The 15866-nt window shown below is 48.8% G+C and overlaps 1 protein-coding gene across 1 annotated transcript in view; it reads right to left on the bottom strand.

The window, feature by feature from the left end:
* Nucleotides 1-1644: 1644 nt before the first annotated feature.
* FAM20A (FAM20A golgi associated secretory pathway pseudokinase) overlaps nt 1645-15866 on the bottom strand; it is a 55753-nt gene continuing 41531 nt past the window's right edge. Inside the window, exons 2-11 of the mRNA XM_007959693.2 lie at nt 15091-15275; nt 14136-14186; nt 12229-12307; nt 8292-8384; nt 7372-7487; nt 6492-6672; nt 5435-5544; nt 4978-5059; nt 3101-3160; nt 1645-1900 (exon numbers count right to left, since the gene is read on the bottom strand). Of these exons, the coding sequence (XP_007957884.1) occupies nt 1645-1900; nt 3101-3160; nt 4978-5059; nt 5435-5544; nt 6492-6672; nt 7372-7487; nt 8292-8384; nt 12229-12307; nt 14136-14186; nt 15091-15265 (1203 nt within the window). The 5' untranslated portion in view covers nt 15266-15275. The remainder of the gene's footprint in view (nt 1901-3100; nt 3161-4977; nt 5060-5434; nt 5545-6491; nt 6673-7371; nt 7488-8291; nt 8385-12228; nt 12308-14135; nt 14187-15090; nt 15276-15866) is intronic.

The raw sequence follows: 15866 nt of genomic DNA, 5'->3' as shown, positions 1-15866 counted from the left end.
AGGTAGGTTAGGAGTACTTGTTATTTGTCCTAACAGGGCTGTCTGGATACATTGCAGAAGTCTTGGGTGACATTTCTGGTTCTGACATTCTAGTGACAACTTTCTACTCCCTTCACATTTGGGGTATTTGAGTCTCTGGCCTGTATCAGAGAGAAGTGATTTGATGAAATTAGGCTCTTTGTTGACTGCTTAACCCCTCCACAGTGTGGTAGTGTGAGTACATTCCTGTCATTGGTGTTTTCATTAATTACAGAGTAAGAAACAAAGGCCCATCCCAACCCTCCTGTTAATGGAGCTTCAGATGCCAGCAAGTCAGCAGGTAGAAGATGGAAGAGACAGTGAACCCTAATATCCTGGGTGGCTTTTAAGGGAAAGTTAAGAAATTTGAGTTAGCCCTTTTTCAACAAGCAGCTGAGGGGAGGGGCATCTCGAGTAGCAGAAGCAGAATTCTTAGGCTAGCCCCCTGCCGCTCTGTGGGGAGGAAACGCCCTGTTACCTGGGGCAGGTGCTAAGAGGATTGTGGTTGGTGCTCCAGGGCTGTGGAGGGCCCAGCGAAGCCAGGCCTCCTGCCTGAGTACAGGCTCACCTGCTGCCAGGCCTGGTCCCGTGCTGGTGCTCCGGACCTCTCCGGTTGTCCCTTGAAATTCCTCCTGTTGCACTGGACTGCTTGTGTTGCGACATTTGTCTTGCTTAATGCAGTTTCAATCGCTACTTCATGCACTTCTGGTTAAACAACTATTGTTGTTGTTGTTATGTGCCGTCGAGTCAAACCCAACTCATAGTGACCCCTCCTTGGGTTTCCGAGGCAGTATCACTATGGAAGTAGGATTGCCCAACCTTCCTTCCGAGGAGTGGCTGGTGGGTTTGAACCGCCAGCCGTCTGGTTAGCAGGCAAGTGTCTTAGCCACTATGCTACCAGCACTCCCTAAACAACTATTAGGGGGCTATTTTGAGCAAATCTTTGCTAGTTTTCTTAGTAATTCTCGGATGTCATCGTGTTACGTATTTTTTTTTTTGGTCAGTCCTATACTACTCTCAGTTTGTAAAGTACAACAACTTTAATCCGGGGCATTTGAAAACCAGCCCATTGTCACAGAAATGGCTGGATTTGAGACATTATTCTAAAATCAGTCCATGGGTTTATTGTATTCAGATTGGGCCACAAGAACTGGAGTATAAGTAGAAAGTGTGAAGTCTCAGTTAAGCCAGTTTAAGAGTTACTGTTGGCAACTTACTGGCCTGCTTATGAAGTGTTAGAGGATTGTTTTTTATCTGGACCAGGAATTACTTATGTTAGGTACTCACTTAATGTCCTTTTAGTTATATGGTTAATACTTTTCCTGGGAACAGTGCTCCCAAACCTTCCAAGCCTGACTCATATCCACATTCCCAGGGGACTTGGAAGATAGTCTGTGGCCTTGAAGAAGTCCATGCTTCCCGGGAAGGGGAGCCAAGGTAGTTCATTCTAGAAGCCACGCACCAAGAAATGAAGATCAAGTCCAGTGGATGTCACTTGAGGTTTTAAAGTAGTCCCAGTGCCCTCCATCCTTCCTGAGCTCATGACTCATGGTCACCAGCATCAACAGGTACAAGGGTGTCTACTGCTGGCTGCAGGTGTTTTCTGATGTTTGACTCTTCTAGTCCCTAGCTTGTCCAGTTAGGGTGGCCAGAGTCTGGTTTGCCTGGGCCGCTGGTGATGACGTTGTCTTCCCCATGGGCCTCTATGCACCCCTCCACTGCCTTCAGGACGATTTGGAGTCTCCGGTCCAGGGCAAGGAGGTGGGGCTCTGTGAGGACGGGGGTGAGCTGGTCGTCCAGCAGTGATTCCCGCATCACATCACTGAGCCTGTAGTCTGCCTGGGCCAGCAGCTGAAGGTGCAAGTGCGTTTTCTTTTTTATCCTGAAACAACAAAGTCAAGAACCAAATAAGGAAAGTAACTGGCTGACCCGTTGTAGCTACAGTTCTGACAGCCTTCCCCAGTGTCGTGTCCGGCACATTTTAACGACTACTCCGTGAACGAGAGGTGACGTATGTCCAGTGTTCTGTGGCCCTTTGCCCAAATGCCTTTGGCTCAGGAGTCTGTTAACTGTCCTCTAGTAATTGTGATGCCACATGTGCTGGGCCATGTACACGGGCTCTGATACTGCTAAGGGAATCAAAACAGAAGTGACACTTAGAGTCTCCTAAGAGGATACACTGAGAAGTTACGAGTGGGTGAAATGAAATCTGTCTGCCATCTCAGATGTCCTGGGTACTGCCAGCCTCCAAGTTGTTTGTTGCCAACATTGTATTTCTGTGCCATTCTAAAATCAGGGATGAAAATGGGATGGGACCAATGTTTAGGATCTTGATTTGTGTGATACCTGACTCGGACTCGGATGGGTAAGCAGTGTAATTGCCTATCTCTTGTCATAAACAGCAACTGTCTGCCCTGCTCAGGTAAGAAGGGAGGCAAAGAGGGAAGATGTTTAAATTAACCTAAGAAGTTGATTAAAAATATTCATGCTCTGCTCTGAATTTTCCAATTTTCGTTGGAAAGGAACGAGATGGTTTTGCTAGGTGCGAATCACATATTTATAATTAGTTCTGGACACTGTGGCTGAGCAGGTGGGCAATTTTACAAGCCTGGCTGAGATTCCAGAGAGAGAAGGAAGGAGGTTAGATGCTCTTGAGAGAATGGCGCTCAAAGAAAGGCCCCCGTGCTTCCTTTCAATCTGATAGGAGTTTATGGGGTTTTGCTTCAGATAGTGATCAAATAGTATTTATGAGCTCTCAGTGTTGGGTCTGATGAGTAATAACCGCAGACTGTCAGGCTCTGCAAAAGTGTGTGATTATCTGAGTGGGTTCAAGATTATAGCTGATGAGCGAAAGGTTTAAAAGATGAGATTCTAATTCATCTTGCTGCAGGATGAAGATGTCTTAAGATGTTGCTGGGAAAATGCTGTACTTGTAGCGTAAGTGACGAGGGAATTCAGGTCATTTGTGCCGTTCTACCCACCCATCACCCAGACCGATGTAAACTTGACAAAGACCTTCAGAACTTGGTTGCAGGTGGATCAAATGTCATGACTGTTAACTGCCCTTTAACTGCAAACTTACACGCAGCATTGGGAGAGAGGCGAGAGGATGGAGATTTCATCATGGGAGTGTCGTCCGAACCTAGGAGAAGAAATGGGTGCTCGTGGGTGGCCAGCCAGCCTTTTTCTCTCTCCCTTAATGTTTCTTTCTCTCCACCTCAGCCTTTTTTCTTTTTGTGTGTGATTGATTGTTCTGTGGAGGGCATACCTCCCTGGTGTTATTGCCCATCTTACATACCTGTCTGTTGTTTGGCTGGTAGTTGAGCCACGGGGGTGAGTTGAGTTCCAGGCTTAAAGTATAACTAAGAGCTATAGTCTTGAGATTCTACCAGTCTCTATCAAACTAGTAAGCCTGATCTTTTCCATTATTTTGAGTTTTGTTTCACATTTTCCTCCCACTCTATCCAGGACCTATTGTGATCCCTTTCAGAGTGGTCAGCAGTGGTGGCCGGGCACTATCTAGTTATAGTCTTAGGGTCAGGGAGGCTGGGGTTTGCATGGTCCATTAGTCCTTTGACCTAAGTGTTCCCTTGTGCCTTTGATTTTCTTCACTCTTCTTTGCTCCAGGAGGGTTGAGATCAATAGTTGTGCCTTAGATGGACGCTCACAAGCTTTTAAGACCTCAGTCGCCACTCACCAGAGTAGGATGTAGAACCTTGTCTTTATGGACTCTGTTGTGCCGACTGACCTTGATGTTCCCTGAGACTATGGTCCTGAGCCCCCATATCCAGTGACTCATTCCCTCAAAGTGTTTGGTTATGGCTAGTAAGTCTTCATAACTTTGACCCCCATAGGCTCTATAATATTCATGGATATATTTGCAGCACATATAGATACACATGTAGGAATAGCCTCTGTCAAACCTAGATCAGTTTGTGGATGTAGTCACATTCGCCTTCCCACACCTGTTCAGTTTGTGTGTCTACATAACCTCTTGTAGATGATGGTGGTTGCAGGACTGTCTGTAATGGTGTTCGCCTTTGTTGCCTTGAACTCGTGTGCTCCTCCCGGTGTCCTCTGCCGTGATCATTTGGTGCTGACCTCCCCCTTTCTCTCTGTTGCCTTTCCCTTCACCCAAGTTAATACATGTTTACCTTCTAGTTAGTGATTTACCCTCCTTCTCTTCCCACCTGGTAGCCTTCAAAGAATGCTTTTTCCTGTGTGTAAACGTTTCTTGACTTTTTACAGTAGTGGTCTCAGACAGTATTTGTCCTTTTGTGATTGATCACAGACTTTTCGAATCACATCTCTGGATGAAAATGCCAGCGATCGTGGCAGCTGATTCCCCCACCCTCTCCTGAATCAGATCACAAAAGACTGTCCAAAGATGTGAAAACGTATTGCTGTGGAGTTGATTCTGACTCATAGCATTAGTATAGGACAGAGTACAACTGCCCCCATAGGGTTTCCAAGGATGTAAATCTTTACGGGAGCAGACAGCCAGGTCTTTCTCCTACAGAGCAGCTGGTGGGTTTGAACTGCCAACCTCTTGGTTAGCAGCTGAGAGCTTAACCACTGTGCTACCAGGGCTCCTCCAAAGATGTGAAAACCAGGCAATTCCTTTGGCCTTTGGTCATTCATTCATTCATTCATTGACTACAGAGCAGGGGACATTCACTACTGAGTGAAGCTATGTTCCCTGCCTCCAGGAGCAAACCATCTAGTAAAAAATTAAAACTTCAATCTGGTTCACTAAGGGGCACATTAATGCTCTTCGGTTGCAGGAGAATCACGTGGACAAAGAACAAGAGAAAAAGGAAACGGGAAAAGACCAAGAAGGAGACAGGGAATGTGCCCATGGAGGCCCCTCCGTCTAGGGGCCTCTGGCTTCCCCTGAATAGCTGCTCGAAGAAGAATGGCTGGGGGGGGGGGTGCAGGGACACAGGAAGTCACACTTACCCTCTGGCATTGTCAAGATGAATAAGGAATCCATCATCCCCAAACTTTGTGAACATCTCATAATGGTGGCGGTCCATATTTCCTGCAAACCAGGGGAGAACTTAGAGCCAGGGCTGTCCCCTCGGGGCACTTAAAGGTGGCTTTCCTCACCTCTTGGGCCTGTGGCCTTGCCCTGGGCCCTTCCACTGCTCCACATGCAGTGTACCCCTTCCTACTCAGTGAGGGACACAATTAGCTTCAAATCTGTTGTCCCCTTGGGCCTTGTGGCAGGGTTGTACGCCTGCCTCGATGGCCCTTCTACTTCCAGCTCTTTAGTAACTGCTGCCCTTTTGGACCCCACCACCACTGCTGATCATGTGGGAAGTGAGGCTTAGCCAGTCATCATGATCCAGGCTTCTCACTGAACCCCAACTCGGCACCCAAGCCGCCTCTGTCAGGTGCTCTGAACACAGCCCACCTATCAAGAAGTCGAAGATGGCCATGTCCACAATGTTGAGGAGCCGGCTGCTGCTATTGTACGGGTAGATGTCTTTCACTGTGTCGCAGTAAAGAGGATTGATCTCCCACCTGAGGGTGACAACAAGTCCTGGGGCTGGAAAAGCCAAGGTGGCAAGGTGTTGGGGCGCTCACCCACCTGCCCTCCCAACCTTCCCCAGGGCTGGTGGAAGCATCTTTGGTGGCAGCTGGGATCCTGGGCAAAGACCTGGGAGGCCGCAGATTCCACATGGTGAGAAGGTCCTGAGCCCTTTCACTGCACATTCACCAAGCACCCACACTCCTGATGGCTGAGTGGCACATGCCAGAGGGGCAAGGCGGGGCAGGCTGGGGAATGGCTGGTGCAGTACCACTCACCTGCTTCCTCTGGACCTGGGCCCTCTAGTTCTAAAGCACTCATAGTTCCCCTAGAAGCCATTCTTGGTCATTTCTCTCCCACATGGTTCTCTGCCTAAAATGCTTCCATGTCCCCTTTACATCGGATTGGCTCTTACTCAGCTTTTATAAGCCCCTTAGGATAAGTCATGCCCTCTAGAAAGTCTTCCCTGATGACTTCTCTCCCCACACAAGGTAGGGTGGCTTCAATGATAGACAGATTCATTCAGTCAACTAATATTGATGATTACTATGTGCCAGGGAGTGTGTCAGTGCTCAGGATACAACTATGATCAAGATACATCTCATAGGGCCTACTGAGGTGAACCGGGTGTCCCTCCCATGGGTTTCTCCTGTGACTCTGTTACAGCAATGGCCACACTGTTCCTTGTCTGTCTGCCCCACCAGACCATGGAGCTGCTCAAGGACAGAGGCTGTGTCTGTTATTTCTGTATCTCTGAGCGCCTGGTGTTGGGTACATAGTCGGTTCTTTATAACTGAAAAAATGAACTAAAGGGAGAGAACAGACACAAGCCAGCTGGTCCTGGGATCAATATAAGGCCCTTGGGACAGTGACTGTGGTCACTCTCAGAACTGGACTTCAGGCCCAAGGGCATGACGTTGCATCCACAGGGCTGACTCACTCCTCTTTTCCTGCCAGCGAGTAGGAGCGGATCCAGGGGTTGGGCACAGACAGCCTGGGGGCCAGGTTGAGGGACGGCAGGAATGCGGAGAGGGAGCCCTCCAGTAGGTGGGGGTCGCCACAGACAGCATACTCGGTCTTGCACATGTATGGACATTTGGCGAAGAAGCACACATTGCTGGCTAGAGGATGGGGAGGAAAGAGGAGGAATGAGAGGAGAGATTTGGAGAGTGTCACCTTCCTGCCTCAAGCAACCCATCAGGAGGAAGAGGAGACCCTGAATGTGCAGCTTGGGAGAAGGAAAGAGGAGAAAGAAGAAGGAAGCATCACCTTTTCCAGATGTAGGGAATAGTGGGTGCTACTGAATGGCGTGTATTGGGTACCAATTTTCAAAGGTCTCAGACTAGAGAAAGTGTGGGACACAAACTCACTGTGTCCTTGCCATGTTGTTGTTGTTGTTGTTATGTGCCGTCGAGTCAACCCTGACTCATAGCGACCCCTCCTTGGGTTTCCGAGGCAGTATCACTACGGAAGTAGGATTGCCCAACCTTCCTTCCGAGTGTCCTTGCCATAGGATCAGAATATTCTTTGTTACCTTGGATGGATAACATCTGATTCCAGGGAGGCCAGTGTGTAGGTTTAGTGCCCACCTGGGCTAGTTAGCATCTCACACAAAACCTTTTCCCATACACAGTACATCTTGTGTGATGCTCAAGGGGTCCAGGTGGAAGTGTCTGATGAAGCATGCACCCATCCCTGTAATGCATCCGTTACCCATACTGGGTCTCACCAACAGGGGTCAGACCACTGCTGAATGTAATGACAGGTATGCTGGCTCCCATGTCCTTAGACCCAGAATACTGCTTTGGCTGGTACTCTACCTGGGGAGACAAAGAAAACACTCTGCAGGATTTCATTCTTGGTGACCTCTAGGATCTCCTTGGTGACATTCACTAGCCTCCCCACTGTTGGTGGCACCCGTCGGAAGTCCAGGATCCTGGAAGAGAGGGAGCCCTGTTCAGATGTGAGGCATGGTCAGGGATGGGGAGGAGGCGTCCTATCCCCAGGCCTCTGCACATTTCAAATGGCTGGCGTCCTGATCATACCCAGCAGAGTGGCTGCTGAAGGGGTCTCTGTAGTGTTGAGCTGAGAGTGCCCAGGGTGATCCCAGATCTAAAGGATGGGAGAAGGAATGGAACCCTCACTCCAGGTAGCCTCCTGGGCAAACCTTCCCATCATCCAGGCAGTGCTCTAAGTCAGTGCTTCTCATACTTGAATGTGCATACGAGCCACCTGGAGCTTGAGAAAATGCTGATTCAGATTTAGTCCTGTAGGATGAGAAGCTTTTTATTTCGTTTTCTAAAACTCCAGGGTGGTCCCCATGGTGGCTTTCATGGACTACACTTTGAATAGCAATGACTGGGCAAACAGGCAGGGTTAGGAAGTTTAGGAATGTCTTTCATCTCTTCAAGTCATTCTCTTAAGACTGATATACAGGAGTGAAAGCGTTCTCCTGATTCTCCATCAGGAAACTAGAGCAAAGGGCAGCCTTCACGCCCAAGGTGGCAAGTTGAGCAGGATGGCAGTTAGTTTCTCTATAAGGTATTCTTTTCATGACGTTAAAAGACATTGTTTCTCAATCCATAGGGTTGGATGGACCTGCTGAGTTTGAAGGCATCACTGACACATGAAGAAGATAGACAGCCGGAAGGAAAAAATGCCAGAGGGTCTGCCTGGTGCTCCCTTCTGGGGTTGGCCCTTGCCCTCACTGCCGTCCTCATGGGGCTAGACCAAGCCCTACCTGTCCAGGTGGAAAGCTGCAATCTCAGCATTGTGTCTCTGGAAATCAATGAAATAGAAGAAGTCTGCGGGCGTCTCCTCATCTCGCTGCTGTCTGGAAGGAAGGCAGGAATCACGCCCTGGACTCAGGCCTCAGTGAGCCTGGGGAGAGAGCTGACAAGCATGACCAGAGAGAAATGGACAAAATGCCTCCATGCTTTTGTATGTACACATAGACAGTAGAGCAACACATCCAGTATGGCCCCTGGTTCCTTTGGCCAAGAAGAGACAACGCAAAGGACAAGGAGGCAGGCTTCTCACAAAATCCCATCCTGTGTTGTGTGCCCTTGATTCTGAGTCAGCGACCCGACAGGACACAGCAGACCTACTGCACAGGGCGTCCTAAGTTGAAATCTTTACAGGATCAGATCACCGGTCTTTTCTCCTGTGGCACAGAGGCTGCATGGAAGCCAAGCACTTTAACCATTGTGCCATCAGGCTCCTTTGTTGTTGTTAGGCGCCATTGAGCCCGTTCTCACTCACAGTGACCCCACGGACAACAGAACGAAACCCCACCCGGTCCTGCACCATCCTCCCAGTTGTTGCTGTGCTCGAGCCCATTGTCGCAGCCACGGTGTCAGTCCATCTCAAGGGCCTTCCTTGCCTTCAGTGACCCTCTGCTTTACCATGCAGGATGGCCTTCTCCAGAGAATGTCCCTCCTGATAACATGACCACAGTACGAGAGACAAAGTCTCACCACCCATCCTCCTATGTTGTCATGTGCCGTCGAGTCGGACCCGACTCATAGAGACCCCTCCTTGGGTTTCTGAGGTGGTGTCACTACGGAAGTAGATTGCCCAACCTTCCTTCTGAGGAGTGGCTGGTGGGTTTGAACTGCCAGCCTCCTGGTTAGCAGTCACGTGCCTTAGGCACTATGCTACCAGAGCTCCCCATCCTCCTATAGGCACCAGCAATACCAAGCTTCCTACTTAAGAATCCTCAATGATAAAAACAAAAAAACCAACTCTAAACCCACCTCATCCAGTTGATTCTGCCTCAAAGCAACCCCTGTGTCACAGAGTAGAACTGCTCTGTAAGGTTTTCTTGGCCACTATCTTCGTGGAAGGAGATCACCTGGCCTTTCTTCTGGGGTGCTTCTGTGTGGGTTCAAACTCCCAACCTTTAGGTTAGGAGTCAAGCACAAAGCGTTTGTGCCAAACAGCAAACTTCCTTAGTGAGAAACCAAACCAAACCCACTGCCATCAAGTGTGTTCCAACTCATAGTGATCCCTGCAGCGTTTCCAAGACTGTAAATCTTTACGGAAGCAGAGCTGTCTCATCTTTTTCCCACAGAGTGCTGATGGGTTCAAACCGCTGACCTTTTAGAGAGCAGCTGAGTTATTTAGCCACTGTGCCAGCAGAACTCCCTTTTCTTGGTGATAAGAGCTGATTTTTTAAAAATCCAGCAGAGGAGAGGGAGGGAGAGATGGGATGGGTCAGGAGAATCAGAGCTGGTGTAGCACCAGAAGCCCAAGCGTTCAGAATGATGGTGTGTGAGATAAGACTTTGTAGACTGAGAGCTTCCCTAGAAATGCTACTTCAAATGACTGCAGTTGGAAGAGCAGTGAATATTCTGGACCTTAATTAAGGCTGGCGCTTCGGACCCACCAGCCACTCCTCGGAAGGAAGGCGGGGCAATCTACTTCCCTAGTGATGCTGCCTCAGAAACCCAAGGAGGGGTCGCTGTGAGTTGGGTCCGACTTGACAGCACATAACAACAACAACATATATTATGTTGTCTCCTACTAACTGTTCTAGGAGCTCTGGTAGCATAGTGCCTAAGGCACTTGACTGCTAACCAGAAGGCTGGCGGTTCAAACCCACCAGCCACTCGGAAGGAAGGTGGGGCAATCTACTTCCGTAGTGATGCTGCCTTGGAAACCCAAGGAGGGGTTGCTATGTCATAGTTGGATTTGACTCATTGGTAGTGAGGGTTTTTTTTGTTTGTTTGTTTTTGGTAGGGTAATGGGGAGGAATAAACAAGGTATCAGTCAGGTCATGGAGAGGGGACCCAGCTAGGAGGTTATGGGAGGCTGGTGTGGAGGATGTTCATTTATATACATTGGAAAATCTCTAATGGATTCCTGAAAAGCATCAGCCTGCTCGAGTATGATGCGCTGGCTGGATGTGTGTGTTCAGGAAAGTACCTTCCAACCAGTAAGGGCATCAAGCTGTGGCTTCTGGCTCTAGGATGACATTACCAAGATGCTAACAAACATGGAAGAAGGATGATCTTTGACTAATATAATAAGCCACAGTGTGGGATTGTACTATGACTGCAAAAGTGATTGAAATGTACATAAACTCAGAAAGCTAGAAATAAACAGCCCTAACCATTGAAACAGTGATGTGCACTTTGCCACCAAAAAAAAAAAAAAAAAAAAAAAAAAAAAAACCCAAACAAAAACAACCCAGCCAGCCCTGGAAACCCCCGAGAGACCCTGCTAGAAGTGGGGATTTTACTTTAAAAGGTGCAGCCCATTTAGCAAGGCAGTGGTCCTCACTCAGCTGACCCACTTCTAAGTAGCATCACCCAACGTCTAAGCCAGGAAGTCTCCTCCAGGTTTCCCAGTCTCATTTTAAAGCTGAGTTCCTTCCTTCGGAATAGAACATCCCTTTAGAATTTTCTGAAACATCATCTTCAAAAGTCTGGTGGTTTGAGCTGATCCAGAGGCCCCTCAGAAGATACGCCTGGTGAGTTCCTGGCAAAAGGTCACAGCCTTGCAAACCCCACGGAGCAGTTCTGTTCTCAACCACATGGAGTCGCGTGAGTTGGAATCAACTCTACAACTAAAAACAAGTTAAAAAAAAAATCTAATCTTTGATTTTATTCATGATGTATCTTTTCTAAACATAACCTTCCAGCATCCCTCTCAATAAAGAACAAAATATTACTGGCTTTAAATTACCCATAGAAAAAGTGCATGCTTTTTTAAGAAATAACACTGTGAAATGATCCTATATGTGGTTTTGGACTCAATGTTATAAAAACAGAGATTAAACTTTGGCTTATGGTACAAGAATAGGTAAGCTTGCTTTTGTGAGCTAAGGTTGGAACAAAACAAAACAAAAACACCAACTGGTTAATTTCAACAATTTTTGTATGTTGTTTCTAATTGACCAGAGAAGAGGTTTTAGGCTGTTAGTTCATGCACTTTCTGAAAATAAAACACAGACATGTGAGTCTTTTTCCTTCCCGATACAAAGAGAAGCTCACCTGCTCTCCCTTAGCTTCTAGTTTGTAAAAATTAAGAGACATCCTGCTGTATGTAGTAGGTCCCTTTGAATATACCCTGGAACAAAACTGTCTCGGAAGAAGTATAGCCAGAGTGCTCCTTTAAAGGGAGGATGGTGAGACGTTATCTCATGTACTTTGGCATTTTATCCAGAGGGGCCAGCATGGAGAAGGACATCGTGCTTGGAAAAGTAGAGGGTCCGTGAAAAGGGGAAGACCCTCGACAAGATGGATTGACACCGTGGCTGCAACAACGGACTCCAACACGGCAAGGGTTGTGAGGATGGTGCAGGACCGGGCCGTGTTTCGAGCTGTTGTACGTGGGGTCTCTGTGAGTCAAAACGGACTCAACAGCGCCTAAGAACAACAACAACAATGGCAGTCCCTGGGTGGTCCGAGCACTTTGCAATGGACTACTAACCTAAGCGTAGATGGTTCAAACCCACCCAGCAGTGCTGCCACAGAAAGGCCCGGCCATCTGTTTACATAAAGATCACAGCATGAAAACCCTGTGGAGCAGTTCTACTCTGCACACGCGGGGTCACCGTGACTTTGATTTGACTTGATGGCCACAGAGATTTTGTTTTGGGTAATGTGCCATGTAAGGATTTGGCTGAGGGAATGTAGTTATGGTGGTTGGTGGTGAGGAAGGCAGTCACTTACCTCATGGGTTTGAACATGGCCTTCCCGAAGTCCGAAAACCTCAGCACCAGTTTCAGGTGGACCCCACTGGGCTTCACAACTGGGAAGGGGTAGACGGTACATTAATGATGTTTCTGGGCTCTGCCTCAGGGCTGTGACCCTTGGTTAAATTAGTAAACCCAGCTGCCTCCTTTTTTTTTTCTCTTATTTAACAAAATCCTAAAGAGGAGGTGTCAGGATTTGCTTGTCAAAGCCTCCATGGCAATCTCTATGGTGCCAGGCCATGGAGGGTGTGTCCATGGGCTCAAGACAATACTTTATCTGCTGGTAGGATAAAGGGCACATAATAAAACAGGTTTCCCCAGATAGATGCTCACTGGGAATGCCAACAAATGTCTCCCCAAGAGTTGACCCCTTCCTCTTTGTGCCGCAACTGTACTCACAGAGATTTGGTCACTGTTCAATATTAGATGGATCTGTTTATCTGTATCTCTCCTGATTTAAGACTGGAAAAAGGCTTAGTATGGCTAGCGAGTCAACCAGCATGGACATGCATGACCTCCAGTGAGAACCAGGTGAGTCAACCAGCATGGACATGCATGACCTCCAATGAGAACCAGGCGAGTTAACCAGGGTGCACACGCATGACCTCCTGTGAGAACCAGGCAAGTCAACCAGGGGGGACACGCATGACCTCCAGTGAGAACCAGGCAAGTCAACCAGAGTGTACATGGATGATCTTCAGTAAGAACCAGGTGAGTCAACCGGGGTGCACATGCATGACCTCCAGTGAGAACTGGTTCCTGAACCTTGGTGTCTCACTTGCCTCCCCTTGTCCTGGCTCTGCTGTGGGGAGCCCCGTGAGGGTGGGGACCATGTCTCCCTCGCCTTTGTGTCCTATCCAATGGCAAATGGCTGGTGCTCAACTACAGAAAGGAGTCCCTGGGTGGTGCAGATGCCTAACATAGTCAGCTGCTAACTGAAAGGCTGGAGGTTCAAGTGCACCAAAAGGTGCCTTACAAGAAAGGCCTGCCAATCTACCTCCGAAAAATCAGCCACTGAAAACTCTTTGGAGCACAGCTCTACTCTGACTGACAAGGATCACCATGAGCAACAACTGGCTTAACTAAGGAAAAGGGAAGCCTTGGCTCTACACCCCCTTCCAAACTGTTCTCACGTCATGCCACATGTAGAAATTTCCAACGTGTGTTTCACACACTGGGGTCAGTGGGCGAGGCTCCTCATGGCCGGTGGTGACTGCCTGACTACTCTGCTGCTGGGCAGGCCAGTGTCCAGGCCCACCTCTGTCGAGGTCCCAGCCTCCTGCACAGGGAGCCCTGCTCTTAGTCCTATCTTTCTGGCTCTATTAGTCACCTACTCCAGTGGGTCTCAACCTTGGCTGCATTAGAAGCACCTGGAGAGTTTTAAAAATGCCGATGCCTGGGCCTCACCTGTGCAACTGAGTGGAACAATCTGGAGGTGCAGGCCCGGAATCTGTACTTTCTGAAGCTCCCAGGCAAGTCTAATGTGTAGCCAGGGTTGCAAACCACCATCTCATACAAATGCTTCTAAACTTTGAAAACATGTTCCAATCACTTGAGCATTTTGTTAAAGGGTAGGTTCTGATTTGCAGCATTGCGGGTGGGGCTGGGATTCGGCATTTCTAATACACTGCTGATATGCAGGGGAGGCTGGTCCCCGGACCATGTGTGGACCAGCAAGAGTCACTTTTCCATGGCCTTTCCTCTTTGTGGGTGGGTGGGGAGTGACGCCGAGCTCCCTGGGGAGACACAGACTCATGCTCCATCAACTGCCGACCATGGCCCCCGCTGGACAGGGGACTGGGCTGTGCATGTTGCCGGCAGCTCTCAGGGGTTACGTGACTGTGACAGTGAGGGGGCTGGATGGAGGCGGGCCAGGTCACTCACTCTGGGTGCAGTCACACGCCCCAAGCAAGGCTTTCTCGTCCTGACTGTAATCTGTGAAGGAGAAGAAAGGCAGTGAGAACACCCCGCCTTGCTCCTGAGAGAGCCAACCACACGGCCCTGGACTCAGGTGCAGACCAAGGGAAGGGATGCAGACCTCCTGGAGGGTCTCCTGGAGCTCCAGTTGGCTGAAGTTTCCACCCTGCTCTATCCCAAGCCTCACGCTCACTGGGCCTTCGGTGGACACATCCTGTGCAGAGACTGAAGCTCATGTTGTCTTTGTTAATCGCTTGCTTCATCACTTAGTCTGTCATCGCCTTGGGAGCATGACCTGCAGTCAGCAGACCTGTGCTTGAACCTTAGCTCTACCACTGGGTTCTAGCCAATTACCTAACCTGAGTCTCAGTTTTTCCATCTGTCAAATGGCACTGATTCTGTCCCTGTCAAAATGCCACTGTGTAAGAGAGAATATATTGCCTTGTTCAAAAGAAACCAGTAACAACCAATAGCTGTTGAGAAGCCTCTGTCTTATGGTGACCCTATGTGTGTTGCTAATGAAGGGTTGGTGGTTTGAATCACCCAGGGGCCCCTTGGAAGAAAGGCCTGGGGGTCTCCTTCTGAGCCATCCACCATTGAAGAACCCTGTAGAGCACAGTTCTACTCTGATACACATGGAGTTACCACGTTCAAAAGAAGCTCCCAATAAAAGGTAGCAGTCACATTCATTAATGCACAGAACACCTGCTTATGCTTCCCTTATGGGGTCGTGATGAGATTACAGTTGCAAAATCTCTTTCAAAAGGAAAAAGATCAGCGTCTACATTCTTAGAATTATTACCCCATCTGTGAGGTGTCAGAGTCAACCCTTGAATATTCTTCCCAGGAGCCTGGCCTGACAGGGTCTACCCAGCCTCTCTGGGAAAAGTCACCCGAGCCCGCCTGATGCCGCAAACCTCACCAGCACTGATGGTGGGAAAGTGCTGCATGTCATGGAGGAGTTGGCTGACCATGGGACTGGAGCGGGAGTACAGCCCATGGCGGTTGATGCCCAGGTGGAACTGGACCCAGCTGGCATTGACTCGGAGCTGCAGAGGGGGGTCCAGGGAGGTGAGGTTCAGGTGCTCTTTGTACATCTTGCGTCTTCTGAAAGAGGAGGAAGAGTATTCTCATTGGAGGAGCAAGAATACAGGGACCTGGTGATTCCATTTATTCAACAAGTGTATGAAGCACCTAGTGTGGACCAGGCTTTGTGCTGCCTGGAGTCCCTGGGTGCTCTTGGCTGCTGATCAATAGGCTGGTGGTTTGAATCTACCTAGAGGCCCCTGGGAAGAAAGGCCTGGTGATCTACTTCTAAAAACCAGCCACTAAAACCCTACAGAGCACAGCATTTGCTTAATGTATCTTCTCAGAACAACCACTTCTTCCTCTCTTTGAGCCTGCCATTTCATATTTTCTGTGACTCAAGCCTTGATTCTGAAGATAACCAATTGGAAGAGAGACTTTGAGAAGTTGGGTCAGACTGTGACAGCCAACATCATGGTTGAGGAGGGCAAGAACAAGTATAACAGGCAGAGGACATACAAAGAGAAGGTTCTGACCAAAGAAGCAACTGTGAGGTAAACCAAGACGAATGATGCCAGAGTTGGAAGGGCCCTGAAAGACCATCAAACCGGACTGTGAGGTAAACCAAGACGAATGATGCCAGCATTAAAGGCCCTGAAAGACCATCAAACC

This window comes from Orycteropus afer, unplaced genomic scaffold (genome assembly GCF_000298275.1).
Source record: "Orycteropus afer afer isolate SDZICR_OR568_19922 unplaced genomic scaffold, OryAfe1.0 scaffold00018, whole genome shotgun sequence".
Taxonomy (NCBI): Eukaryota; Metazoa; Chordata; class Mammalia; order Tubulidentata; family Orycteropodidae; genus Orycteropus; species Orycteropus afer.
The sequence above is the reverse complement of the archived record's forward strand: the minus strand, read 5'-3'. Positions and strand labels throughout refer to the sequence as shown.